The sequence below is a fragment of the Mobula hypostoma genome, chromosome 7 (assembly GCF_963921235.1).
Source record: "Mobula hypostoma chromosome 7, sMobHyp1.1, whole genome shotgun sequence".
Lineage (NCBI taxonomy): Eukaryota > Metazoa > Chordata > Chondrichthyes > Myliobatiformes > Myliobatidae > Mobula > Mobula hypostoma.
The window spans coordinates 9445586-9469458 of NC_086103.1; the positions used below are offsets into that span (position 1 = coordinate 9445586).

General features: G+C 39.1%; 1 protein-coding gene across 1 annotated transcript in view; it reads right to left on the reverse strand.

The window, feature by feature from the left end:
• The window catches only part of LOC134349120 (protocadherin-10-like), a 167378-nt gene extending 143736 nt beyond the window's left edge, over positions 1-23642 (reverse strand). Inside the window, exon 1 of the mRNA XM_063053007.1 lies at positions 21090-23642. Coding sequence (XP_062909077.1) covers positions 21090-23642 — 2553 coding nt within the window. The remainder of the gene's footprint in view (positions 1-21089) is intronic.
• Between the last annotated feature and the right edge of the window lie 231 nt (positions 23643-23873).

Here is a 23873-nt window from a genome sequence, read left to right on the forward strand (position 1 = left end):
TTTGCTCTTTTTATGGGCCCTCTCTTCGGCTTTTGTGTTGGCTTTGATTTCTTTTGTTAGCCATTAGAATACTACTTCCTCTTTGGGATATATTCTGTACCTTCCGAATTGTTTCTGGAAATTCCAGCCATTGCTGCTCTGCCATCACAGCTGACAGTGTTCTTTTCCAATCAATTATGTCCAATTCGGGGGGGGGGCGTCATGGGATGACGTGGGATTGAGACGTGTAAATCCAGCTCTCCCACAACAAGTCAGTAAAGTACCGTTTAAACAAAACAAAGTCAGTAAATATTTTCTGAAAACTATTTATAAACTTTGTAAGACTACTTTACGATATGCCTCCTAAACCGCAACAAAAGAAGTCTGCTGTTGCGAAGCAGCCGCGGGACAGGAAGAAAAAAGGGCCTACTGCAACGATGGAGCCTCGGACTCAGGTTGGATCTCCTTCGGTAGAACAGGGAGCAATGGCGGTGGTAACGGCTTCTTCGTAGAAGACACCGGAAATGCGCATGCGCAAATCAACACAACGTAAACTACAAGAACCGACAGCCACTGCAAATGAAAATGACTCAGAGTCAGAATTGGATTCTGCGGAGAACACAGATGAAGAAGAGGAGGAAGAATTGGAAGCGATTGGAAGTAAAGGAGATGATAGAGACATGAGAGAGGCTATATTACAATTAACGGCCGAATTAAGTAAAGTAAGAGAAGAGCTTAGAGAAACGAAGATGTGCTATAATAAAGTTATGGCAAGACAGGACAAAATGGATAAGAAGCTTCAGAAGATGGAAAGAGCAATGGGGCATATGAATGATAGAGTGGAAAAAACAGAAAATGATTTGCTTGTCTGGAATTCGGAAAGAAACCGACTCTTGGAGAAAGTGGACATGTTGGAAAATTTTAGTAGACGTAATAATATTAAAATTGTTGGTCTTAAAGAAGGTATGGAGGGAGATAAACCAATAGAATTTTTTCAAAGATGGATCCCGGATGTTTTGCAAATGGAAGAGGAGGTTCGACGAATTGAAATTGAGCAGGCACATAGAATTTTAAGACCAAAACCAAAAGATGACCAATATCCACGATTGATTTTAATAAAATTCTTAAGATTTCAAGACAAGGAAAGGATTCTACAGGCAGCTGCTCGAACTGCCAAAGATAGAAAAGGGCCATTGATAATTAAAGGGAACAAAGTTTTTTTTTCTATCCTGATATAAGTTACGAACTTTTGAAGAGAAGGAAGAAATTTAATCCAGTGAAAAAAACCCTATGGGATCATGGTTATCAATTTACACTGCATTATCCTGTAACCTTGAAGATTTTTTTGCCTGGTGGAGAAAAAAGATTTTTTGATGACTACCAGAAAGCAGAGCAGTTTGTGTGAGATTCTCTGAATATTCACTAGATACAAGAACAAACCCAGGAGAGCGAGATAGATTGAAGATGAAGACTGGGTTAAAGAATGGACTTGATGGATTTTTGAAGCTGGATGAATGTATAAATATATTATTAACTATACGAGGGGGGTAAGAAAAGTTAAAACTGGAGGGATATTAGTTGCGAATAGTAATACTAATTTTGTCTATATATAATATTTTTTTTGTTGCAGGGGAGCTGGAAGAAGCACTGATCGATTGCTACGCTAGTCATGTGTGCAAGCGTGGCTTTTGCCACGACCCGTTAAATGGAGGGGGGTAGTGTTGTGTATCCTTTCATTCACAACATTAGTGGGGGGGTATTTTGTTTTTTCTTTTTTGTATTTTTTCTATCTTCTTTTTTCTTTCTGCCTGGAAGGTTGGGAGGGAGACACATAGCAACATGGTGAAGTTTAAAGAGATTCCCCAAGGAACTATGAGAGTTGAGAAGATAAATAATGTTTTAGATTGGAGTAACTTTGTTAAGAATAATGACTAATTTATTGAATTTTTTGAGTTTTAATGTTAACGGGCTTAATTGACCAGTGAAGAGAAAAAGAATCTTAACACATATTTAAAAAATGAAGGTAGGTTTAGCTTTTTTACAGGAAACGCACCTAATGGAAACAACATCAGAAACTAAAGAGAGATTGGGTGGGTAGTGTTGTTGCGGCTTCATTTAATTCAAAAGCGAGGGGAGTAGCAATTTTGATAAATAAAATGTTACCAATTAGAATACAAAATGTAATAACTGATTCTGCGGGGAGATATGTGATTATACATTGTCAACTTTTTTCTGAACTATGGACTTTTATGAATATTTATGCACCAAATGAAAATGATGCAAAATTCATACAAGAAGCTTTTCTGAATTTGGCGGATGCGCTTGAAAAAATATTAATTGGAGGAGACTTTAATTTTTGCTTAGACCCAGTCTTAGATAGATCAACCAAGGCTGTTATAAAATCGAAGGTAGTAAATTTAACTTTATCATTGATGAAGGATTTAAATCTGATTGATATATGGAGAAGAATCAATCCTAAAGAAAGAGACTATTCGTTATACTCCCATAGACATAAAACTTTCTCAAGGGTAGATTTGTTTCTATTATCAATGCATATTCAACACAGAGTGGAAAATATGGAATATAAAGCAAGAATATTATCAGATCATTCCCCTTTGTTAATGACAATAATAATGGCTGATAAGGAAGAAGTGGCTTATAGATGGAGATTTAATTCAACATTATTAAAACGTCAAGATTTTTGTGATTTTATGAAAAAGCAGATTCAATTTTTTTTGGATACAAATTTTCATTCAGTGGATGATAAATTTATATTATGGAATGCGATGAAAGCATATCTTGGGGGCCAGATAATAAGTTATACGTCTAAAACTAAGAAAGAATATATGGCAGAACTAGATCAATTGGAAAAAGAGATTACAAAAATAGAAAAAGAATCTCAAAGATATATGTCAGAAGAAAAACGAAAACAACTTGTCAATAAGAAGTTACAATATAATACGCTTCAGACATATAGAACGGAAAAAGCAATTATAAGAACTAAACAAAGGTATTACGAGTTAGGTGAGAGAGCACATAAAATTCTTGCCTGGCAGTTGAAAACAGAACAAGTTTCCAAAACAATAAATGCAATTAGAACAAGGGCAAATAAAATATCATATAAACCTCTTGAAATAAATGAAACCTTTAAAAATTTCTATTCTGAATTATATCAATCAGAATCCCAGAATGATGTTAATGAGATAGAAAGGTTTTTATCACAAGTTTCTCTTCCAAAATTGAATTTGGAAGAACAGAAGGGATTAGATATGCCTTTTACATTAAAAGAAGTTGAAGAAGCTTTAGGATCACTCCAAAGTAATAAATCTCCAGGAGAAGATGGTTTTCCACCTGAATTTTATAAAAATTTAAAGATTTATTATTTCCTCTTTTTATGGAACTAATACGTCAAGCAGAAAAAATACATAAACTTCCAGAATCTTTTTCAACAGCGATTGTAATAGTATTGCCAAAAAAAGACAGAGATCCTATGAAACCAGCATCATACAGGCCTATTTCTTTATTGAATACGGATTATAAAATAATAGCAAAAATTTTATCAAATAGATTATCTAAATATTTACCAAAATTAATACATATGGATCAAACAGTATTTATTAAAAATAGACAATTGGCAGATAATGTAACCCGGTTACTCAGTATAATTCATTTGGAACAAAAAAGGGATGAGAAGAGTATAGTAGTAGCTTTGGATGCAGAAAAAGCATTTGATAGATTAGAATGGGATTTTTCATTTAAAGTACTAGAAAAATATGGGTTAGAAACATCTTTTATAAATTGGATTAAAACTTTAAATTCTAACCCTAAAGCTAAAGTAGTGACAAACTCTCAAATTTCAACACCATTCCAGTTAAAAAGGTCAACTAGACAAGGTTGTCCACTATCACCTGCTTTATTTGTATTGGCGATAGAGCCATTAGCAGAACTAATTAGAATTGATCCAGATATTATGGGTTTTAGAGTTAATCAGGAGGAATATAAAATTAATCTTTTTGCCGATGATGTTTTGATCTATTTAACAAATCCACAACATTCGTTACATAAATTATCTTCTAGATTGGATGAATATGGGAAGGTATCAGGTTACAAAATAAATTGGGATAAAAGTGAAATTTTACTAAAGGAGACTATAGTCAATGTCGATTAGTAACCCAATTTAGATGGCCGGTAAATGGTATAAAGTATTTAGGTATAAGACTTGATAATGATGTAAAGAATTTATATAAATTTAATTATTTACCACTATTGAAAAAAATTCAAGAAGATCTTGACAAATGGATGATATTACCAATAACATTAGTAGGTAGAGTCAATGTTGTAAAAATGAATATATTTCCTAGATTGCAGTATTTGTTTCAAACATTACCAATACAATCGCCACAGCAATTTTTTCAAGAGTTAAATAAATGTGTGAGAAAATTTCTTTGGAAAGGTAAAGTGTCAAGAATATCATTGGAAAAATTGACATGTAAATTTGGGTTAGGAAGGTTACAACTTCCAAACTTTAAAAACTATTATAAAGCAAATCAACTTAGATTTATTGCATCTTTCTTCGATGATCGAAAACCAGCATGGATTAAAATAGAACTAGACAAGATAGGAGAAAATAGACCTGAAGATTTTATATATAAATGGGAATCTAAATGGATACGGGAAAAGAAAGAATCTCCTATATTAACACATTTGATTGATCTATGGAATAAGATAAATGTTGATAATGAAACACAGAAATCTCTATTAGCAAGGAGACCTTTGTTCCAAAACAGACTTATTCCTTTTACAATGGACAATCAACTTTTATATAATTGGTACCAAAAAGGGATTAAATTTATAGGAGATTGTTTTGAACGAGGTATATTGATGTCATTTGAACAATTAAAGGATAAATTTAAAATATCTAATAATACTTTCTTTTGTTACTTTCAATTAAGGGCTTATTTAAAAGGTAAGCTGGGTCAAACAATGTTTTTGCCAAAACCTAATGAAATTGAAATTTTAATTCAAAAAGGGAAAATTAAAAAATTTATTTCTTGTATGTATAATTTGATTCAAGAACAGACAATTAAACAAGGAACCCATAAGTCAAAGCAAAAATGGGAAACAGATCTGAATATTAATATTGATGAAACAAATTGGTCAAGACTTTGTCTTGACAGTATGACAAATACAAAAAATGTTCGACTTAGATTAGTACAATATAATTTTTTACAACAATTATATATTACACCGCAAAAAATAAATAGATTAAATTCAAATCTATCTGATAAATGTTTTTGGTGTAATCAAGAAATTGGTACTTTTTTACATTCTACTTGGTCTTGTTTTAAAATTCAACCCTTTTGGATAAATTTAAGAATCTTATTGGAACAAATTACTGCAACTCAACTTCCACATAATCCTGTATTATTTTTATTAGGTGATATTGAAGGGATAAAACCGGAACTTAAATTGAATAAATATCAGAAAGAATTTATAAAAATTGCATTGGCAGTAGCTAAGAAAACTATAGCAGTTACTTGGAAATCTGATTCGTATTTAAGTATGGATCATTGGAATAATGAAATGGCTAGTTCTATTCCACTCGAAAAAGTTACTTATAATTTAAGAGATAAATATGTAACATTTTTGAATATTTGGCGCCCTTATTTACAAAAGATAGGATGGTGTATTTAAGTGCTCCGATAAAGACTTTGGTCACTTGGGGAAAGTAACGAATAATTATACCAAATTTATTTTGAATCCCATGGAGGATGTGGAAACCTTCCAATACCCAGGCGGTTCTTTTCTTTCTTTTTTTTTTAGGTAGGACTATATATGGGGGGGGGAGGGGGGAGGGTAGATTCTATTTTTTCATGTATTCTTTTTGAAAATTCAATAAAAAAAAATCATGTCCAACTCTTCTAATGCCTCTGTAATTCTCTTTACTTCACAATAATACTGATACATCTGACATTTTCTCCTTCTCAAATTTCAGGGTGAATTTAATCATATTATGATCACTTGTCCCTTAGTGTTCTTTTATCTTATACTCAAGAAAATTGGGAACAGTTCTTCTCAGGGAAAAGTACGGCAGAAATGTGGCAAACGTTCAGGGGATATTTGCATGATGACCTGCATAGGTATGTTCCAATGAGACAGATAGGATGGTAGGGTATAGGAACCATGGTGTACAAAGGCTGTTGAAAATCTAGTCAAGAAGAAAAGAACAGCTTACAAAAGTTTCAAAAAACAAGCTGATGATAGAGATCTAGAAAATTATAAGGCTAGCAAAAAAGAGCTTAAGAATGAAGTTAGGAGAGCCAGAAGGGGCCATGAGAAGTCCTTGGTGAACAGGATTAAGGAAAACCCCAAGGCATTCTACAAGTGTGTGAAGAACAAGAGGATAAGATGTGAGAGAATAGGACCTATCAAGTGTGACATTGAAAAAGTGTGTATGGAACCAGAGGAGATAGTGGAGGTACTTAATGAATACTTTTCTTCAGTATATGCTACAGAAAAGGACTGTGGTGATTGTATGGATGACTTACAGCAGACTGAAAAGCTTGAGCATAAAGACATTAAGGAAGAGAATGTGCTGGAGCTTTTGGAAAGCTTCAAGTTGGATAAGTTACCCAGACCAGACGAGATACACCCTAGGCTACTGTGGGAGGATAAGACGGAGAGAATGCTGATCCTTTGCATCATCAATGGGGACAGGAGAGGTTCCAGAGGATTGGAGGGTTACAGATGTTATTCCCTTATTCAAGAAAGGGAGTAGAGATAGCCCAGGAAATTATAGATCAGTGAGTCTTAGTTCAGTAGTTAAGTTGATGGAGAAGATCCTGAGAGGTGGGATTTATGTACTTTTGGAGAGGCATAATATGATTAGGAATAGTCAGCATGGCTCTGTCAAAGGCAGGTCATGCCTTATGAGCCTGACTGAATTTTCTGGGGATGTGACGAAACACATTGATGAATGTAGAGCAGCACATGTAGTGTATAAGGATTTCAGCAAGGCATTTGATAAGGTACTCCATGCCAGGCTTATTGAGAAAGTAAGGAGGCATGGGATCCAAGGGGACCTTGCTTTGTGGGTCCAGAATTGGCTTGGCCACAGAAGGCAAAGAGTGGTTAAAAATGTGTCATAATCTGTATAGAGGCTGGTGACCAGTGGAGTGTGTGCCTCTCTATTGAATTCATTGCACAACATCCAATCCAGAATAGATGATTCTCTAGTGGGCTTAACCACGAGCTGCTCTGAAAAGCCATCTCATAGGCATTCTAGAAATTCCTCCTCTTGGAATCCAGCAGGAACCTTATTTTCCAAAGGTGTCCAGAACTATCGGGACTTTCACATTCTCAGAGTCAACACCTATAAACACCATGGAGGAGAGGCCCCAGACCTCAATTTGTTTTAACAGGCACAATATATTCACCTGCCAAGCAGAGGGATCCACCTTGTCGGGAAAGATGCTATCCTACAAGCATAAGAAAACATCCATAGTGATGAAATCTTATGGCCTAAATTGAAGAATTTAAAGTTTACTATTCTGTGGATGTCTGTATATAGTAGTGTATTATATTATAGACTGTGTACATGTTTGAGTTGTATTGTTTATTGAGTTGGAATTTATAGGGGGAGTGTTGTGTATTTAATATTTCAGTAGTATTTGAGTAATTTTGTAACTATTGTCTGATTAAGTATTCTTTCTTTATTAAATAATTCACAAGTTATATGGAAAAATATGTGAATTCTCTGTCATCATGCTACCACATGATATGTGTGCTCCTCGCTTAAAGTAAACCAGAAGTCAGACTTAAATTTCAGACTCCCCTATCTTCCTTTGAATTAGTTTAATGTTTGGAAGTTACAAGACATAACAGCTTTCATTTACCCAGAGTAAGTACATGCAAAGCACTGCTGAGTAGTTGTAGAGACACATATTAGGAACAATGAAGAGTCTCATAGATTGGTATGTAGATGAAAAATTGAGTTTTGCGGCAGAAAAGGGTTATAAGGAGCAGAATGAGACCATTTCACTCATCGGGTCTGCTCCTCCATTTCATCATGGCTGATCCGTTTTCCCATTCTTTTTTTCTTTCTCCCCATAAGCTTTCATGCCCTGACTGATCAAGAAAATATCAACCTGCACATTAAATACACCCAATGACCTGGCCTCCACAGCCACCTACAGCACGTAAGTCCACAGATTCACCACCCTCTGGCTGCAGAAATTCCTCCTCATCTGGGTTCTAAGTAGATGTCTCTCTATTCTGAGGCTGTGCCCTCTGGTCCTAGACTCCTGCACCATAGCAAACATCCATGCTATCTAGACTTTTCCCACATTCAATGGATTTCAATGAGATTCCACCTCATTCTGCTAATTTCCAGCAATTACAGGCCAGAGCCACCAATATTTCCTCAAATGATAACCCTTTCATTCCCAGAATAATTCTTGTGAACCACCTCTGAACCCTCTCCAACATCAGCACATCCTTTCTTAAAATATGGGCCTAAAACTGCTCACGATACTCCGTTTGTGGTCTCACTAGTGCGTTGTAAAGTCTCAGCATTGCATCCTTGATTTTATATTCTAGCCCACTCAAAGTCCCTTTGCTTCTCGGAGTATTGATTTCCCCCCCCCATTTTAAAAGATAGTCTATGCTTTTATTCCTTCCACTGATAATACACTTTCTAACACTGTGTTCTATCTGCCACTCCTTTGGCCAATCCCCAGTCTGTTTAAATCTTTCAGCAGCATCCCTGTTTCCTCAGCACTACGTGTCTCTCCACCTATCTTCATATTGTCCGTAGAGCCATCAGTCCCGTCATCCAAATTAGTGACATACACGGTGAACAGAAATGGTCCCAACATCAGCAACTGTGGAATTCCACTAATTTCTGGCAGCTAATCATTACTCCCTTTATTCCCAATCTTTGCCTCTTGCCAATCAGCCAATGCCCTATCCACACTAGTATCTTTCCTGTAATATCATGGGCTCTTATTTTGTTATGCAACCTCATGCATGGCACCTTGTCAAATCAAAGACCTTCTGAAAATCCAGGTACGCAACATCCTCCTTTGTCTATCCTGGTTGTTATTTCCTTAAAGAATACTAAGACCTGTCAGGTAAGATTTTCCTTGATGGAAACCATGACGACTTAGGGCTATTTTATCATGTTCCTCCAAGTACCCCTAAACCAGATCCTTGTCAATCGAATCCAACACCTTCCCAGCTATTGAGAACAGGCTAACTGACCTATAATTCCCTTCTCTCTCCCTTCTATAAGAGTGACATTTCCAGTTTTCCAGTGGCATAACAGAATCCATTGATTCTTGAAAGATCATTATTAATGTCTTCACAATCTCTTCAGCTACCTCTTCCAAAACACTGGGCTGTACTCCTTCAGACCTACCTTCTTTCAGTTTTCCAAGCAATTGTTCCATAGTTATAGCAACTCACTCACTTCTCCCCCGATGCTCTCAGGCTTCAGGCATACTGCTAGTGTCTTCAACAGTGGCAACTGATGCAAAATACTTAGTTAGATCGTCCACTATTTCCTTGTCCCCCATTACTACCTCCTCAGCATCATTTTCCACAAGTCCAATGTCTACTCTCACATCTTTTACATTTTATATATCTGAAAACAAAAACTTTTGGTATCCTCTTTGATATTAATGGCTATCTTGCCTTAATTTTTCATCTTTTTCCATTTTAAGGCTTTTTAGATTGTTCTGTTGGTTTTTGGTTTCCCAATACTCTGATTTCCCACTAATGTGTGCTCTATTATATGCCCTCTCATTGGCTTAATGTTGGATTTGACTTCCCTTTTCAGCCATGGTGGCATCATCTTGGCTTTATAATACTTGTTCTTCTTTGGGAAGTATCTATCTTGTGCCTTCTGACTTGCTCCCAGACACTCCAACTATTGCTGCTCTGCTGTCATCCCTGCTGGTGTTCCCTTCCATTCAATTATAGCCAACTCCTCTCTCATGCTTCTGTAATTCCTTTTACTCCACTGTAATACTGACACATTTACTTCAAATTGTGGTGTGAATTCCATCCTATTATGATCATTGCCACCTAAGATTTCCTTTACCTTATGCTCCCTAATTAAATCCCATTCATTACGCAACACCAAATCCAGAATAACCCTTTCCCTGGTAGGCTCCACAAGCTACTCTACATAGCCATCCAATAGACATTCGACAAATTCTGTCGCATGGGACCCACTACCAACCTAATTTCTCCAATTTACTTGCATATTGAAATCCCCCATGACTATCACAACATTTGCCCTTTTGACATGCCTTTTCTATCTCCCATTGTAATATGTAGCCCGCATATTGCCTACTATTTGGAGGCCTGTATATAACTCCCATCAGGGTCTTTTTACCCTTGCACTCTCATAACTTGTCCTCACAGATTCTACATCTTCTGACCCTATGTCACTTCTTTCTACATATTTGTTTTCATCTTTATCAACAGAGCCGCACCAGCTGCTCTGCTTACCTGCCTGGCCTTTTGATATAATGTGTTTCCTTGCATGTTAAGCTCCCAGTTATTATTTTTTTTTCAACCATGGCTCAATAATACCCAGAACATCATCCTGGTATGAGAGGGAAAGCAACCAGAAGTCATGATACATGTTGGGACCAACGACATAGGCAGGAAGAGGGATGAGGTCCTGAAGTGTGAGTTTTGGGAATTAGGCAGAAGGCTGAAGAGCAGGACCTCAAGTGTGACGTTCTCAGGATTGCTGCCAGTGCTACGTGACAGAGATGGTAAGAATTGGAGGAGATGGCAGTTGAGTGCGTGGCTGAGGAGTTGGTGCAGGGAGCAGGGTTTTAGATTTTTAGATCATTGGGATCTCTTCTGGGAAATGTGGGACCTGTACAGATTGGATGGATTGCACCTGAACTCAAGGGAGAGCAATATCCTTGCAGGTAGGTTTGCTAGCATGGTTCGGGAGGGTTTAAACTAATTGGCGAGGGGGATGGGACCCAGAGCGAGAGAGCAGTGAAAGAAGTGCATAGAGTAAAGCCAGATCTAACATACAGAGAGGGTTTGAGGAAAGAGAAGCAGAATAAACGGTGCAAAGACAGTAAGGTAGAAGGGCTGAAATGTGTGTACCTCAATGCAAGAAGCATCAGGAACAAAGGTGATGAACTGAGAGCTTGGATACAGACAAGGAATTATGATGTAGTGGCCATTACAGAGATTTGGCTGGCACCAGGGCAGGAATGGATTCTCAATATTCCTGGATTTCAGTGCTTTAAAAGGGATAGAGAGGGTGGAAAAAGGGGAGGAGGGGTGGCATTACTGGTCAGGGATACTATTACAGCTACAGAAAGGGTAGGTAATGTAGCAGGATCCTCTTTTGAGTCAGTATGAGTGGAAGTCAGGAACAGGAAGGGAGCAGTTACTCTACTGGGGGTATTCTATAGGCCCCCTGGTAGCAGCAGAGATACAGAGGAACAGATTGGGAGGCAGATTTTGGAAAAGTGTAAAAATAACAGGGTTGTTATCATGGGTGACTTTAACTTCCCTAATATTGATTGGCACCTGGTTAGTTCCAAGGGTTTAGATGGGGCAGAGTTTGTTAAGTGTGTCCAGGATGGATTCCTGTCACAGTATGTGGACAGGCCGACCAGGGGGAATGCCATACTAGATCTAGTACTAGGTAATGAACTGGGTCAGGTCACAGATTTCTTAGTGGGTGAGCATCTGGGGGACAGTGACCACCGCTCCCTGGCCTTTATAGTTATCATAGAAAAGGATAGAATCAAAGAGGACCGGAAAAATTTTAATTGGGGAAAGGCAAATTATGAGGCTATAAGGCTAGAACTTGCAGGTGTGAATTGGGATGATGTTTTTGCAGCAAAATGTACTATGGACATGTGGTCGATGTTTAGAGATCTCTTGTGGGATGTAAGGGATAAACTTGTCCCGGTGAGGAAGATAAAGAATGGTAGGGTGAAGGAACCATGGGTGATAAGTGAGGTAAAAATCTATTCAGGTGGAAGAAGGCAGCATACATGAGGTTTAGGAAGCAAGGATTAGATGGGTCTATTGAGGAATATAGGGAAGCAAGAAAGGAGCTTAAGAGAGGCTGAGAAGAACAAGAAGGGGGCATGAGAAGGCCTTGGCGAGTAGGGTAAAGGAAAACCCCAAGGCATTCTTCAATTATGTGAAGAAAAAAAGGATGACAGGAGTGAAGGTAGGACCGATTAGAGATAAAGGTGGGAAGATGTGCCTGGAGGCTGTGGAAGTGAGCGAGGTCCTCAAAGAATACTTCTCTTCGGTATTCACCAATGAGAGGGAACTTGATGATGGTGAGGACAATATGAGTGAGGCTGATGTTCTGGAGCATGTTGGTATTAAGGGAGAGGAGGTGTTGGAGTTGTAAAAATACATTAGGACAGATAAGTCCTCGGGGCCTGACGGAGTATTCCCCAGGCTGCTCCATGAGGTGAGAGAAGAGATTGCTGAGCCTCTGGCTAGGATCTTTATGTCCTCATTGTCCACGGGAATGGTACCGGAGGATTGGAGGGAGGCGAATGTTGTTCCCTTGTTCAAAAAAGGTAGTAGGGATAGTCCAGGTAATTATAGACTAGTGAGCCTTACGTCTGTGGTGGGAAAGCTGTTGGAAAAAATTCTTAGAGATAGGATCTCTGGGCATGTAGAGAATCATGGTCTGATCAGGGACAGTCAGCATGGCTTTGTGAAGGGCAGATCGTGTCTAACAAGCCTGATGGAGTTCTTTGAGGAGGTGACCAGGCATATAGATGAAGGTAGTGCAGTAGATGTGATCTATATGGATTTTAGTAAGGCATTTGACAAGGTTCCACACAGTAGGCTTATCCAGAAAGTTAGAAGGCATGGGATCCAGGGAAGTTTAGCCAGATGGATTCAGAATTGGCTTGCCTGCAGAAGGCAGAGGGTGGTGGTGGAGGGAATACATTCAGATTGGAGGACTGTGACCAGTGGTGTCCCACAAGGATCTGTTCTGGGACCTCTACTTTTCGTGATTTTTATTAACGACCTGGATGTGGGGATAGAAGGGTGGGTTGGCAAGTTTGCAGACGACACAAAGGTTGGTGGTGTTGTAGATAGTGTAGAGGATTGTCAAAGATTGCAGAGAGACATTGATAGGATGCAGAAGTGGGCTGAGAAGTGGCAGATGGAGTTCAACCCTGAGAAGTGTGAGGTGGTACACTTCGGAAGGACAAAATCCAAGGCAGAGTACAAAGTAAATAGCAGGATACTTGGTAGTGTGGAGGAGCAGAGGGATCTTGGGGTACATGTCCACAGATCCCTGAAAGTTGCCTCACAGGTGGATAGGGTAGTTAAGAAAACTTATGGGGTGTTAGCTTTCATAAGTTGAGGGATAGAGTTTAAGAGTCGTGATGTAATGATGCAGCTCTATAAAACTCTGGTTAGGCCACACTTGGAGTACTGTGTCCCCTTCTGGTCACCTCACTATAGGAAGGATGTGGATGCATTGGAAAGGGTACACTTACCAGGATGCTGCCTGGTTTAGAAAGTATGCATTATGATCAGAGATTAAGGGAGCTAGGGCTTTATTCTTTGGAGAGAAGGAGGATGAGAGGAGACATGATAGATGTGTACAAGATAATAAGAGGAATAGATAGTGGATAGCCAGCGCCTCTTCCCCAGGGCATCACTGCTCAATACGAGAGGACATGGCTTTAAGGTAAGGGGTGGAAAGTTCAAGGGGGATATTAGAGGAAGGTTTTTTACTGAGAGTGGTTGGTGCGTGGAATGCACTGCCTGAGTCAGTGGTGGAGGCAGATACACTAGTGAAGTTTAAGAGTCTACTAGACAGGTATATGGAGGAATCTAAGGTGGGGGCTTATATGGGAGGCAGGGTTTGAGAGTCGGCACAATATTGTGGGCCAAAGGGCCTGTACTGTGCTGTACTATTCTGTTCTATGTCTATCATATCTGCCAATCTTCAACAATGTAACAAGATTATCTACCTTATTCCATCAACTGCATACATTCATATTTTACACCTTCAGTCCTGTATTCATCGCCATGTTTGATTTTGTATCCTTTTATACTGCAACTCATTCCACTGTCTACAATTTTGCCCTATCATCTGCCTGCCCTCCTGCTAATCTCTCCACATTCTGCCTCTGCTTGTAAATTAATACACACACCCTGCCAAGTTAATTTAAACTCTTCCCAAAAGCTCTGGCAAACCTGACCACAAGGATATTGATCCCCATCATGTTCATGTTTAACTGCTCCCTTTTGTACTGGTTACACTTTCCCAGAAATCAGAAACCCTGCCCCCGTATCAGTTCCTCAACCATGCATTCATTACCAAATCATCCTATTCTTACCCTCACTGGTGCATGACACAGTTTGCAATCCAGAGCTTGGTATCCTGCAAGACCTGCTTTTAGGTTTCTGGATCTGTTTTTTAGCTCATCCTAGATCTTCTCTTCAGGACCTCCATACTTTTCCTATATATGCCATTGGTGCCAATATGTACGAAGCCCTCTGGCTGCTCACGCTCCTCCTTCAGAATGTCATGGACATGATCCAAGACTTCCCTGACCTTGGCACCTGGGAGACGACCTGTATCTGGGTGTCTCTATCATGTCCACAGGATCTTGTGACTATTCCTTTCACTATGGAACCCTCTATCACTACTGCAGTTTTCTTCTTCCCAGCTTTCCTTCTGAGCCACAGCACCAGGCTCAGTGCTAGAGACCTTGTCACTGTACCCCACCCTCGCTGGTCAGTCATCTCCCTCAACAGTATCCAAAACAGTATACTTATTATTAACAGGAACATCTATATGAGTACTCTGTACTGTACATTTCCTTACCCTTCTGACAGTCACCTAGCTACCTGCCCTCCTGCAACTTTGGAGTGACTGCACCCATGTCGCCGATTTCTCTCATCTCCTCAGTTTCCCATGACAGCCGAAACTCATTAAGTTGCAGCACCAGATTCTCAGCACATTCTCTGACCTATAGTTTGGTAAACCTGATGCAGATGCTGTTATCTGGGAGGCTGGATGTCTCTCACAATTCACACATCTCACACAGAGGTGTGATTACTATTGATCTTGGAATAACTTAAAATGTCTGCACACGATCATGAACCAAGGGGCTCTGCTGTACTATGTCTTTTTCAATGATCTAAAATATGATAAAACATAAGGTAAGTTCAGAATTATACAGAGAATGCAGTAGTTTCTGGAGGGGAAAGTGCAGACAAGGGAATATATTCGAATTGTACAGCATTTCTTGAGCGTTTATTTCTATTGCATCCTGAAACCTGTGCTTAATTCTGTGTCAGGAGATGCCTACACTAGACATGCCTCTGCATAATCACCTCTGTGTAGAAAATGTCAAGTTCCATTTAAATTGTCCCCTCTCACATTTAATCTATGCCTTCTAGTATTAGCCACCCATACTCTGTTAAAAAGACTGTGACCATACATTTTATCTATGCCACTTAAGAGTTTATAAACCTCCATATGGTCACCTCTCAGCCTTTGTCCCCAAGGGTAAACAATCCCAGTCTATTGAGTCTCTCATTTTTACTCAACCCCACCTGTTCCAGCAACATCGTTGGGAATTATTTTCCATGCTCTCTTGTTTAATTACATCCTTTCTACACAACGTAAATACGCACAATATTTTAGGTGGAATCTCACCTGCGCTTTATATCCTTGTACTATGGCTTGCCAGCTCTTGTATTCAATATGCCTTCTACACCAATTTGTCTGCTTGTATCACCACTTTCAAGAAACAATATGCTGGTATACTTCAAGGTCTCTCAGCTCTGTAACACTCCCCAGGACCCTGTCGTTATTGTTTAAGTCCAGCCCTAATTTAGCGTCCTAAGATACATCATGTCACACTTTACTGAGTTAAATTCTATCTTCAGTTCATTAGCTTTGTTTCCGTATTGATCGAGAAATTTGTAAATTTAGACAAATTTGTTCACTGTGCATGACACTGCCAATACTGGCATCATCCACAAACTTTTTAATTAAAAAATACTCTTTAATTTATGATAAACAACAGAAAAAGTAGCAATGATCATTGCTGTACATTGCTGGACAAATGCCTCCAATCTGAAAAACAATCCTCCACCAAGCCAATTCTGTATCCATTTGGCTCGGTCACACTGGATTGCATATGATCTCACCTTCTGAACCAGTTCTCAATCAAGTCCTTGTCAAATTCCAATAAAGTTTACCAACATGCCCTTGTGAATCCTTTTGTCGCCTCGTCAAAAAATTCACATTCATGAGGTACAATTTTTCACACACACTGACATGCTGAAAAATTTCTGCCTCTCCAAAAGCTGATAAATCCTGTCTCTCCGAATCACCTTCAGTAGTTTACTATCAATGATGTTAAACTTAATGGCCTGCAGTTCACTGACTTATCCTTGTAGCCTTCTTAAGTAAAGGCACGTCACTAGCCAGATCACTGTAGTTTCTCTCTTCCAGTGTTCTCCTTCCATTTAGACCCCTGCCTCTGCATTCATATTCACTGAATCACCGTCATACTTTCTGCCACCTTGAAAGAGATTTTAGAAGACCCCACCATCATTCTTCCTGTCTTTTAGCCTTCTGAAGAGATTGTTCCCATGTCAAATTATTAACCTGCTCTTCCATCTCAAAAAAATGTTTCTTTTTTTTCTTTTTACTACACTGCACCCATAGCACTACAGGAGATGCCAAAACTTTCCTCTCCACCATCTCAATACTCAAATTGCCTTTTCAGATGAAGCAGTGATTCCTTGGCCCTTCTTCTATTCAAGTGCACTGAACCACATGCCTATAATGTGGTGTTCTTTGTTTTTGAGAAAGTAAGTGTGGATTGAGCGACTGTTTTGGTGACCCTGTTTTTTTTTCCATTTCTCTGATATTTAAATTCCAACACTAACTCAACTGTCTGCATCCTTCTGCATTATTTGGGTAAGGACCAACATAACTTGAAAAATGGCATGTCATCTTCCATCTAGGCATATAGCAGCCTTATGGCCTAGTTAGTCAATTCAACCGTTTTCTGGACCTTGTATTCTCTATCTGTGTCAAAATAATCAGCTATAGATCATCAATTCATATCTCTGAGAACTTCTATGTTCGTACAAATTTATCTTTATAACTTTCCTCAAGCTTTTCAGGGTTACTAACAGCAAATGATAATGCAATAGTATAACAGGCAGGCATGGTATAATAGCCTCATGGACTCATGGTATAACAGGCAGATCATCTGCCACTAACCTGCAACTTAAAAAAAATTTATTTCCTCTCTTTCCTGATTCAACTGAAGGATCGCCCTCAATGTTCCTGTTTTGCTCCTCCTACAGGTGCTATTCAGCCAACTGAGTCATGAAAGTGCTTTCAGCTTACAAATTAGATTTTTCATAATGGCTGTTCTTTTCATCTTTAGTAAGTAGGTATGGCTTCCTGTCTAGCATACATGAGAGGCCATGGTCTAGGAAGGAGTTGGTCATTGGCATGGCTATAATGACAGTAGAAAAGAGGGAATGAAATTGAGTTCTTATAGAAGGTTTTACTGAGTGGTTCTGGCAATGGTATCCCCCAAAATGGAAATGGCTTGTCAAGAAAGGAAAGGAAAGAGAAAGAGTCAGACCATGCAATGGTGTAAATAGCTTGGAAAGTCCGCAAAATATTGCTTTGGAACAATAGTCTAAATTCTGTATCTTTGAGATTTTCCTGGGGGTGACAGATCAATTCCCTTATGCATACCACAAATTCATTCTTGCTTGGTTGAACTTCAAGAACACTTAAATGGACATCACCCCAAAGTAGCCACAACAGAAACATGCTCTGCTGAACTGTAAGATCAGAAGTAATGGATAGATCTAAATTGCCTCAGTCAGTTCATCAAATCAAAAAATATTCAGTCAAGGATTAAATTAAAGGCATCCTTTAGTCTAGTGAAAACTGAGGTGGATGGAGATCAATGAATCTTCTTCTTTTTCTAGAATCTTGTCGTACTTGGGATGAAAAGATGCTCGGAAGAGTTGCACGTCAGTCATCTGACCACCAGGACATGACAGCATCACAATGTCTAAAGCAAAATAACTTTTAATGGTTTCTCTATTGGTCTCTTCTAATGTGATAAAATGAATGTTGTTCATTACTGTACAGCTTTCAATTGCTGCAAGTTCTGCCAAAATTATTCAATCCTTAAATTATGCAGCTAAACCTACACAACATTTTCATTTGACCAAAAGTCATGAGTGTGATAGATCGTAGTTGACTAGGCAGCAATATTTAACCATATAACAATTACGGCACAGAAGCAGGCCATCTCAGCAATTCTAGTCCGTGCCGATCTCTTACTCTCACCTAGTCCCACCGACCTGCACTCAGCCCATAACCCTCCATTCCTTTCCTGTCCATATAGCTGTCCAATTTAATTTTAAATGACAACATCGAACCTGCCTCAACCACTTCTGCTGGAAGCTCGTTCCACACAGCTACCACTCTCTGAGTAAAGAAATTCCCCCTCATGTTACCCCTAAACTTTTGCCCATTTACTCTCAACTCATGTCCTCTTGTGTGCATCTCCCCACTCTCAATGGAAAAAGCTTATCCACGTCGACTCTATCTATCCCCCTCATTATTTTAAATACCTCTATCAAGTTGCCACTCAACCTTCTACATTCCAAAGAATAAAGACCTAACTTGTTCAACCTTTCTCTGTAACTTAGATGAAACCCAGGCAACATTTTAGTAAATTTCCTCTGTACTCTCAATTTTTGTGACATCTTTCCTATAATTCAGCGACCAGAACTGTACACAATACTCCAAATCTGGCCTCACCAATGTCTTATACAATTTCAACATTACATCGCAACTCCTAATCTCTCTGCAAGCTCTGAAAACCACCTTCATTATCCACAATGCCACCTATCTTAGTATCATCTGCATACTTACTAATCCAATTTACCACCCCATCATCCAGATCATTAATATATTTAAGAGATTTTTATACAGTTCACTTAAAATGAGCTCACTTACCTGGCAGCTTATCTAATAGCCAAAATCAGGGGTTCCCAGCCTGTGGTCCACAGGCCCCTTGCTTAATAGAATTGATCCATGGCAAAAAAGAGGTTGGGAAACCTTGACCTAATTAGTTACTTCTTCCAATGTTATTGCAATGTGGATTCACACTTTGCTGATATATTTTTTCCTAAAGCAAGGATAACAGCACTACTTAAATCCATGATTGCTGCCACAGTCGACTTCAGAAATTCTTCTATGTTAAACAGTACTCAAACTTGGAAATATATCTCCATGGCTTAAATCCTGCTCTTCCCTCCTTAATAATACTGGGTAAGATATTCTTTGTTGGATGGGCAATCTTGTCATGGGTGATGAGGAGCATACAGCTAAAGCTGGCATTGTAAGTGATGCATTTGTCTTATAAATGATTGAAGGCAAATTATCCTTGAGCCTTAACAGCAGCTTGAATTCTTTCATTGAACTGTGCAATTGCTTAGTCTTCCCGTGCCTTCCTCTTTGCTCTGTATGTACATCAACACTCTGTGACTTGTTTCATACAGAACTAGTGAATGGTTAAATAATTTTAGTTAATATGGGTTAACATGAAACTCATGTTGGATAAGCAAAATGCATGTTGCTTTTAATTGAGGGAGGTCATCAAGATTCCAATGGCAATAAAAATTAGATTAGCTCTAATTTTCTAAAGGGAACTGAACATGGGTACTTTGCAAGCCAATACTGAAGAAGTTTGAGAGGAACCATCAACCACTGTAGTGCTTGCATGTAGAGGAATACATCCTCACTTGGCTGGATCTTGGAGAAGGAGTGGTAACAATACTGTGTGTTATTTTTTATTCTTTCAAAATTAAGTTCATAATTGATTGAGGCTTCTTCAAGTTGGCTTTACATTGTTCTCTATGGAAAACATCAACCTTTGTGACACTACCCCTGCAGCTGATCTCAGAAGTCTTGCATACATGTCTCAGTTGGCATAAAAATGCTGCTATATTCTTTCAATACTACGAAGCAGAAACCAATTAAAATTCGCAAAGAGTTGCTTATGTATAGCTTTGTTGTAATACTGATTGAATTTACCCTTCAGCAACTGACAGTGCCCGTGTGGAAAATTTTCCAACCGAATTATAAATGAAGGCTTCAGTAAAGATGTAGAAAAACATACATTCAATCAAAGCATGTTTTTTTTTTCCCTCAACCTTAGGCGTCTGGCTGACCTGTAATTCATTATCACTGTTGTTTTCAAATCAGTCAAAAGTTGTTCTGATAATGAGAAACTGACTGCTACTCTGCAGATCATTTCAATAAGGATTGTTTGATCCACAGGATTAGGACAGGATTATGTCTTTGAGGATCTGTGTCTCTGTCAACGTCGTGTGTGCAGTTTTACACTTTCTCAGGATAAACTCTCTGCTTTACGTTCAAATACTAATCAATTCATAAAGCATTGATTAAACCAGACTTTTAATCCACCATAGTCCTTTTGACTGCTAATGAAAAGCAATTGTATTGCTTGCTCAAACATCAGAGCGTTGTGCAGTAAATTGTCTGACGCCATTATTAAATAATCTAAAATCCACTCTAGATGGCAAAGTTTTAATCAGTATTTCTAAATTAAGTTGCAAAGAAACGAGTTATGGCAAATCACATATAAACGCACATGCAACCACATATGACACACATGTAACAGAACTTCTGAACGACCAAATAATTTAAGTAGATTTTTTTGAGCTACGCTTCCTTCCATTCGATGTTTCTATTGGTAGGCACAACTAACGGGAGATAATTTTAACTAGTGTTTTTAATGTGGACACATACATTTTCACTTCAACTCAGTAACCCAACTATTATTTAATGCATAATTTACCTGATCGAGTAACAACTACTGAAGTCAGAACCGTTTGCTCAACTGACATTTGGGTGATATAAAAAAGAGTACGGGTCACACAAATAAATAAATAGATTAAAATAAACGTGGTTAAAATGAAAATGTAACAATAAGGAGATCTCAACATTGGTCATGGCTAGGTAATTGGATAAATCAACTTCCCACCTGATTGGCTGGATTTCCATCCCACTGACGATACTTAGTGGCCTTGACTTTGCAATTTGATTCCGACATGTCGTTATTTAAAGTTTTTGGCGCATTCCATTCCACTCCAGTCGTGTCTGCTTTAGTAACTCCGACTTTGGATTTTGCTGGACTGTATGGTTTGAGGAAAGTAAAATCGCTCTTAGCAGATTCCGGAGTCAAACAGACCTTGTAATAATACAGTTGTGAGGCGGGCTCACTTCCCCCCACTTCCAAAAAATCAGATGGTACTTTGGAACTCGCTGTGACTTGAAGATTTATATTTGATGTTTTCAATATATCTGGCGAGTTGAGATGTTGAAGACAGCTGCAATTCCAAAAAGGTGTGCTGTGATCGCGGACATTATTTATATACTGGTGGCATTTAATGGCAGAGATAATAACTATAGCCACGATGAACAGAAGTGAAAAGGACCCCAGGCTGATTATTAGGTAAAAGGTTAAGTTGTAATTTTGTTGTGACTGTTCGGGCAAGTTGCTGATTTCAGGTAGAATTTCTGTAACGATATCTATTATTGAAAATATGACGGTGGCTGTTGCCGAAAGTGGCGCTTGGCCATTATCTTTCACAAGGATGAGAAGCCTTTGCTTAGACGCGTCCTTGTCACCGAAGCGCCGTGTTGTCCTTATTTCTCCTGTATGGACAGCTATGTTGAACAGAGTTGGATCAGTGGCCTGTAGCAGTTGATAGGAGAGCTTAGCATTCTTCCCAGAATCAGCATCCGTGGCAATTATTTTGGTTACCAATTGGCCTGGATCAACAGTTCGCGGTACAGTCTGAAGAGCAGCGGAACCGTTGTTTGGCCGCGGGGACAGAATAACGGGTGCGTTATCATTCTGATCCAAGATAATTATATTGACTTTCACAGTGCTACTAAGCGGTGGAAACCCAGCATCCTGAGCCTGGATTTGGATTTGAAAATCCTTAAGTTGCTCATAGTCAAATGAACGTAGCGCGTAAACTTTTCCATTATCCGAGTTGATTGAAACATAGGTTCTCGAAGGTAATCCTTGAATCATGCGGTCCAGGATAGAATAAGACAGATAAGCGTTTTGATTCGAATCTGGATCAAATGCTGTCACCGAGCAAACTGTGGCGCCGGGTGGATTATTCTCAGTGACATAAACTGTGTAGGCTGACTTCGAAAATCTTGGCGCGTTATCATTCACATCTGAGACCTTCAGTAATATAGACTTGTAGGTAGAAAGGGAAGGATGTCCAGAATCCGTGGCAGTAATGGTGATGTTGTACTCTGATACCTTTTCCCGGTCGAGAGGCTCAGCTGTCATCAGTGTGTAGTGGTTATTAAAGGACGACTGAATTTTAAATGGAATGTCCGGAGAAATCAAGCAGTTGATTTGGCCATTCTTTCCCGAATCCGGATCGGTGACACTGATGAGAGCGATTACTGTGCCGATCGTCGCGTCTTCCATCACCGGGCTGGACAGCGAAGTTAGAATCACTTCGGGAGCATTATCGTTTACATCTATAATATCAACCAGAACTTTGCAGTGCGCAGGTATTGCATATGGACCACCTTTATCCTTAGCTTGTATGTAGAATTCATAATTATTCACTTCCTCGTGATCGATAACACTTTTAACTCTAATTTCACCTGTCTGGGAATCAACATTAAACAGTTCCTGTACTCTAGGGGGAGTATGTCGACTGAAGGAATATACTATCGCACCATTGGAGCCTGCATCCAAGTCGCTGGCATTCAGTTTTAACACCAATGTTCCCTTTGTTGCATTTTCTTCCAAGGAAACTTTGTAAGTTGTCTGTTGGAAGACAGGTTGATTGTCATTGGCATCTAGTACAATAATGGAAAGTAGCGCGCTGCCCGATCGGACTGGAATCCCGCCGTCAACTGCAGTCAGAATGAGTTGATGGATTTGTTGTTGTTCTCGGTCCAGCGATTTCTCCAGCACTAACTCGGCATATTTGCTGTGATCGCTTCGCGTCTCTACATCCAGGATAAAATGCTCATTGGGACTTAGCCTGTAGGTCCGGATGGAATTTGTACCCACGTCGGGATCGTGAGCGCTTTCGAGAGGGAATCGTGTGCCCGGCAAAGCTGATTCTATAATTTCCAAAGAGAGATCCTTTCTCAAGAAACTTGGGGAGTTATCATTTATATCCATAATTTCCACTTCGATGCGGTATAGTTCAAGTGGATTTTCAATAACGATTTCCAGATGCAGAAAACAGTTGAAGCTAGGACCACAGAGCTGCTCTCTATCTATCTTTTCATTCACGAATAGGATGCCATTTCCCAAATTTACTTCCAAATATTGCTTTGAAGCATCAGTAACTATCCGCAGCCTCCTGGCTGATAGCTTACCAACGTCTAATCCCAAATCGTCAGCTACGTTCCCCACAAAAGCTCCGTGTTTTAGTTCTTCGGGAATTGTGTAGCGAATCTGTCCAGAAATTAAATCAGTAAAACTGGACACCGTAATAAAGCACAACACTTGCCTTGTTAGTGTCCACGATCTCTGTCCAGTCAACATTTCCAAGCTGTCGGAAATATATTCCAGTCTTCCGATTAAATATTTAGAAATTAGTGTAAGATTGTCACAGACGTAACTTGGTTTGATAACTTATGCAATTTGTAGATAAATCAACAATTTCAGTAAAGCAATTCCTCTTTCAGAAATGTTACCTTCTGTTGGAGCGTCGTTCCCATCTTCTTCAAACGTGCACGATCGTTCTGCAATGATACCCGTTACTCTGATGTATCT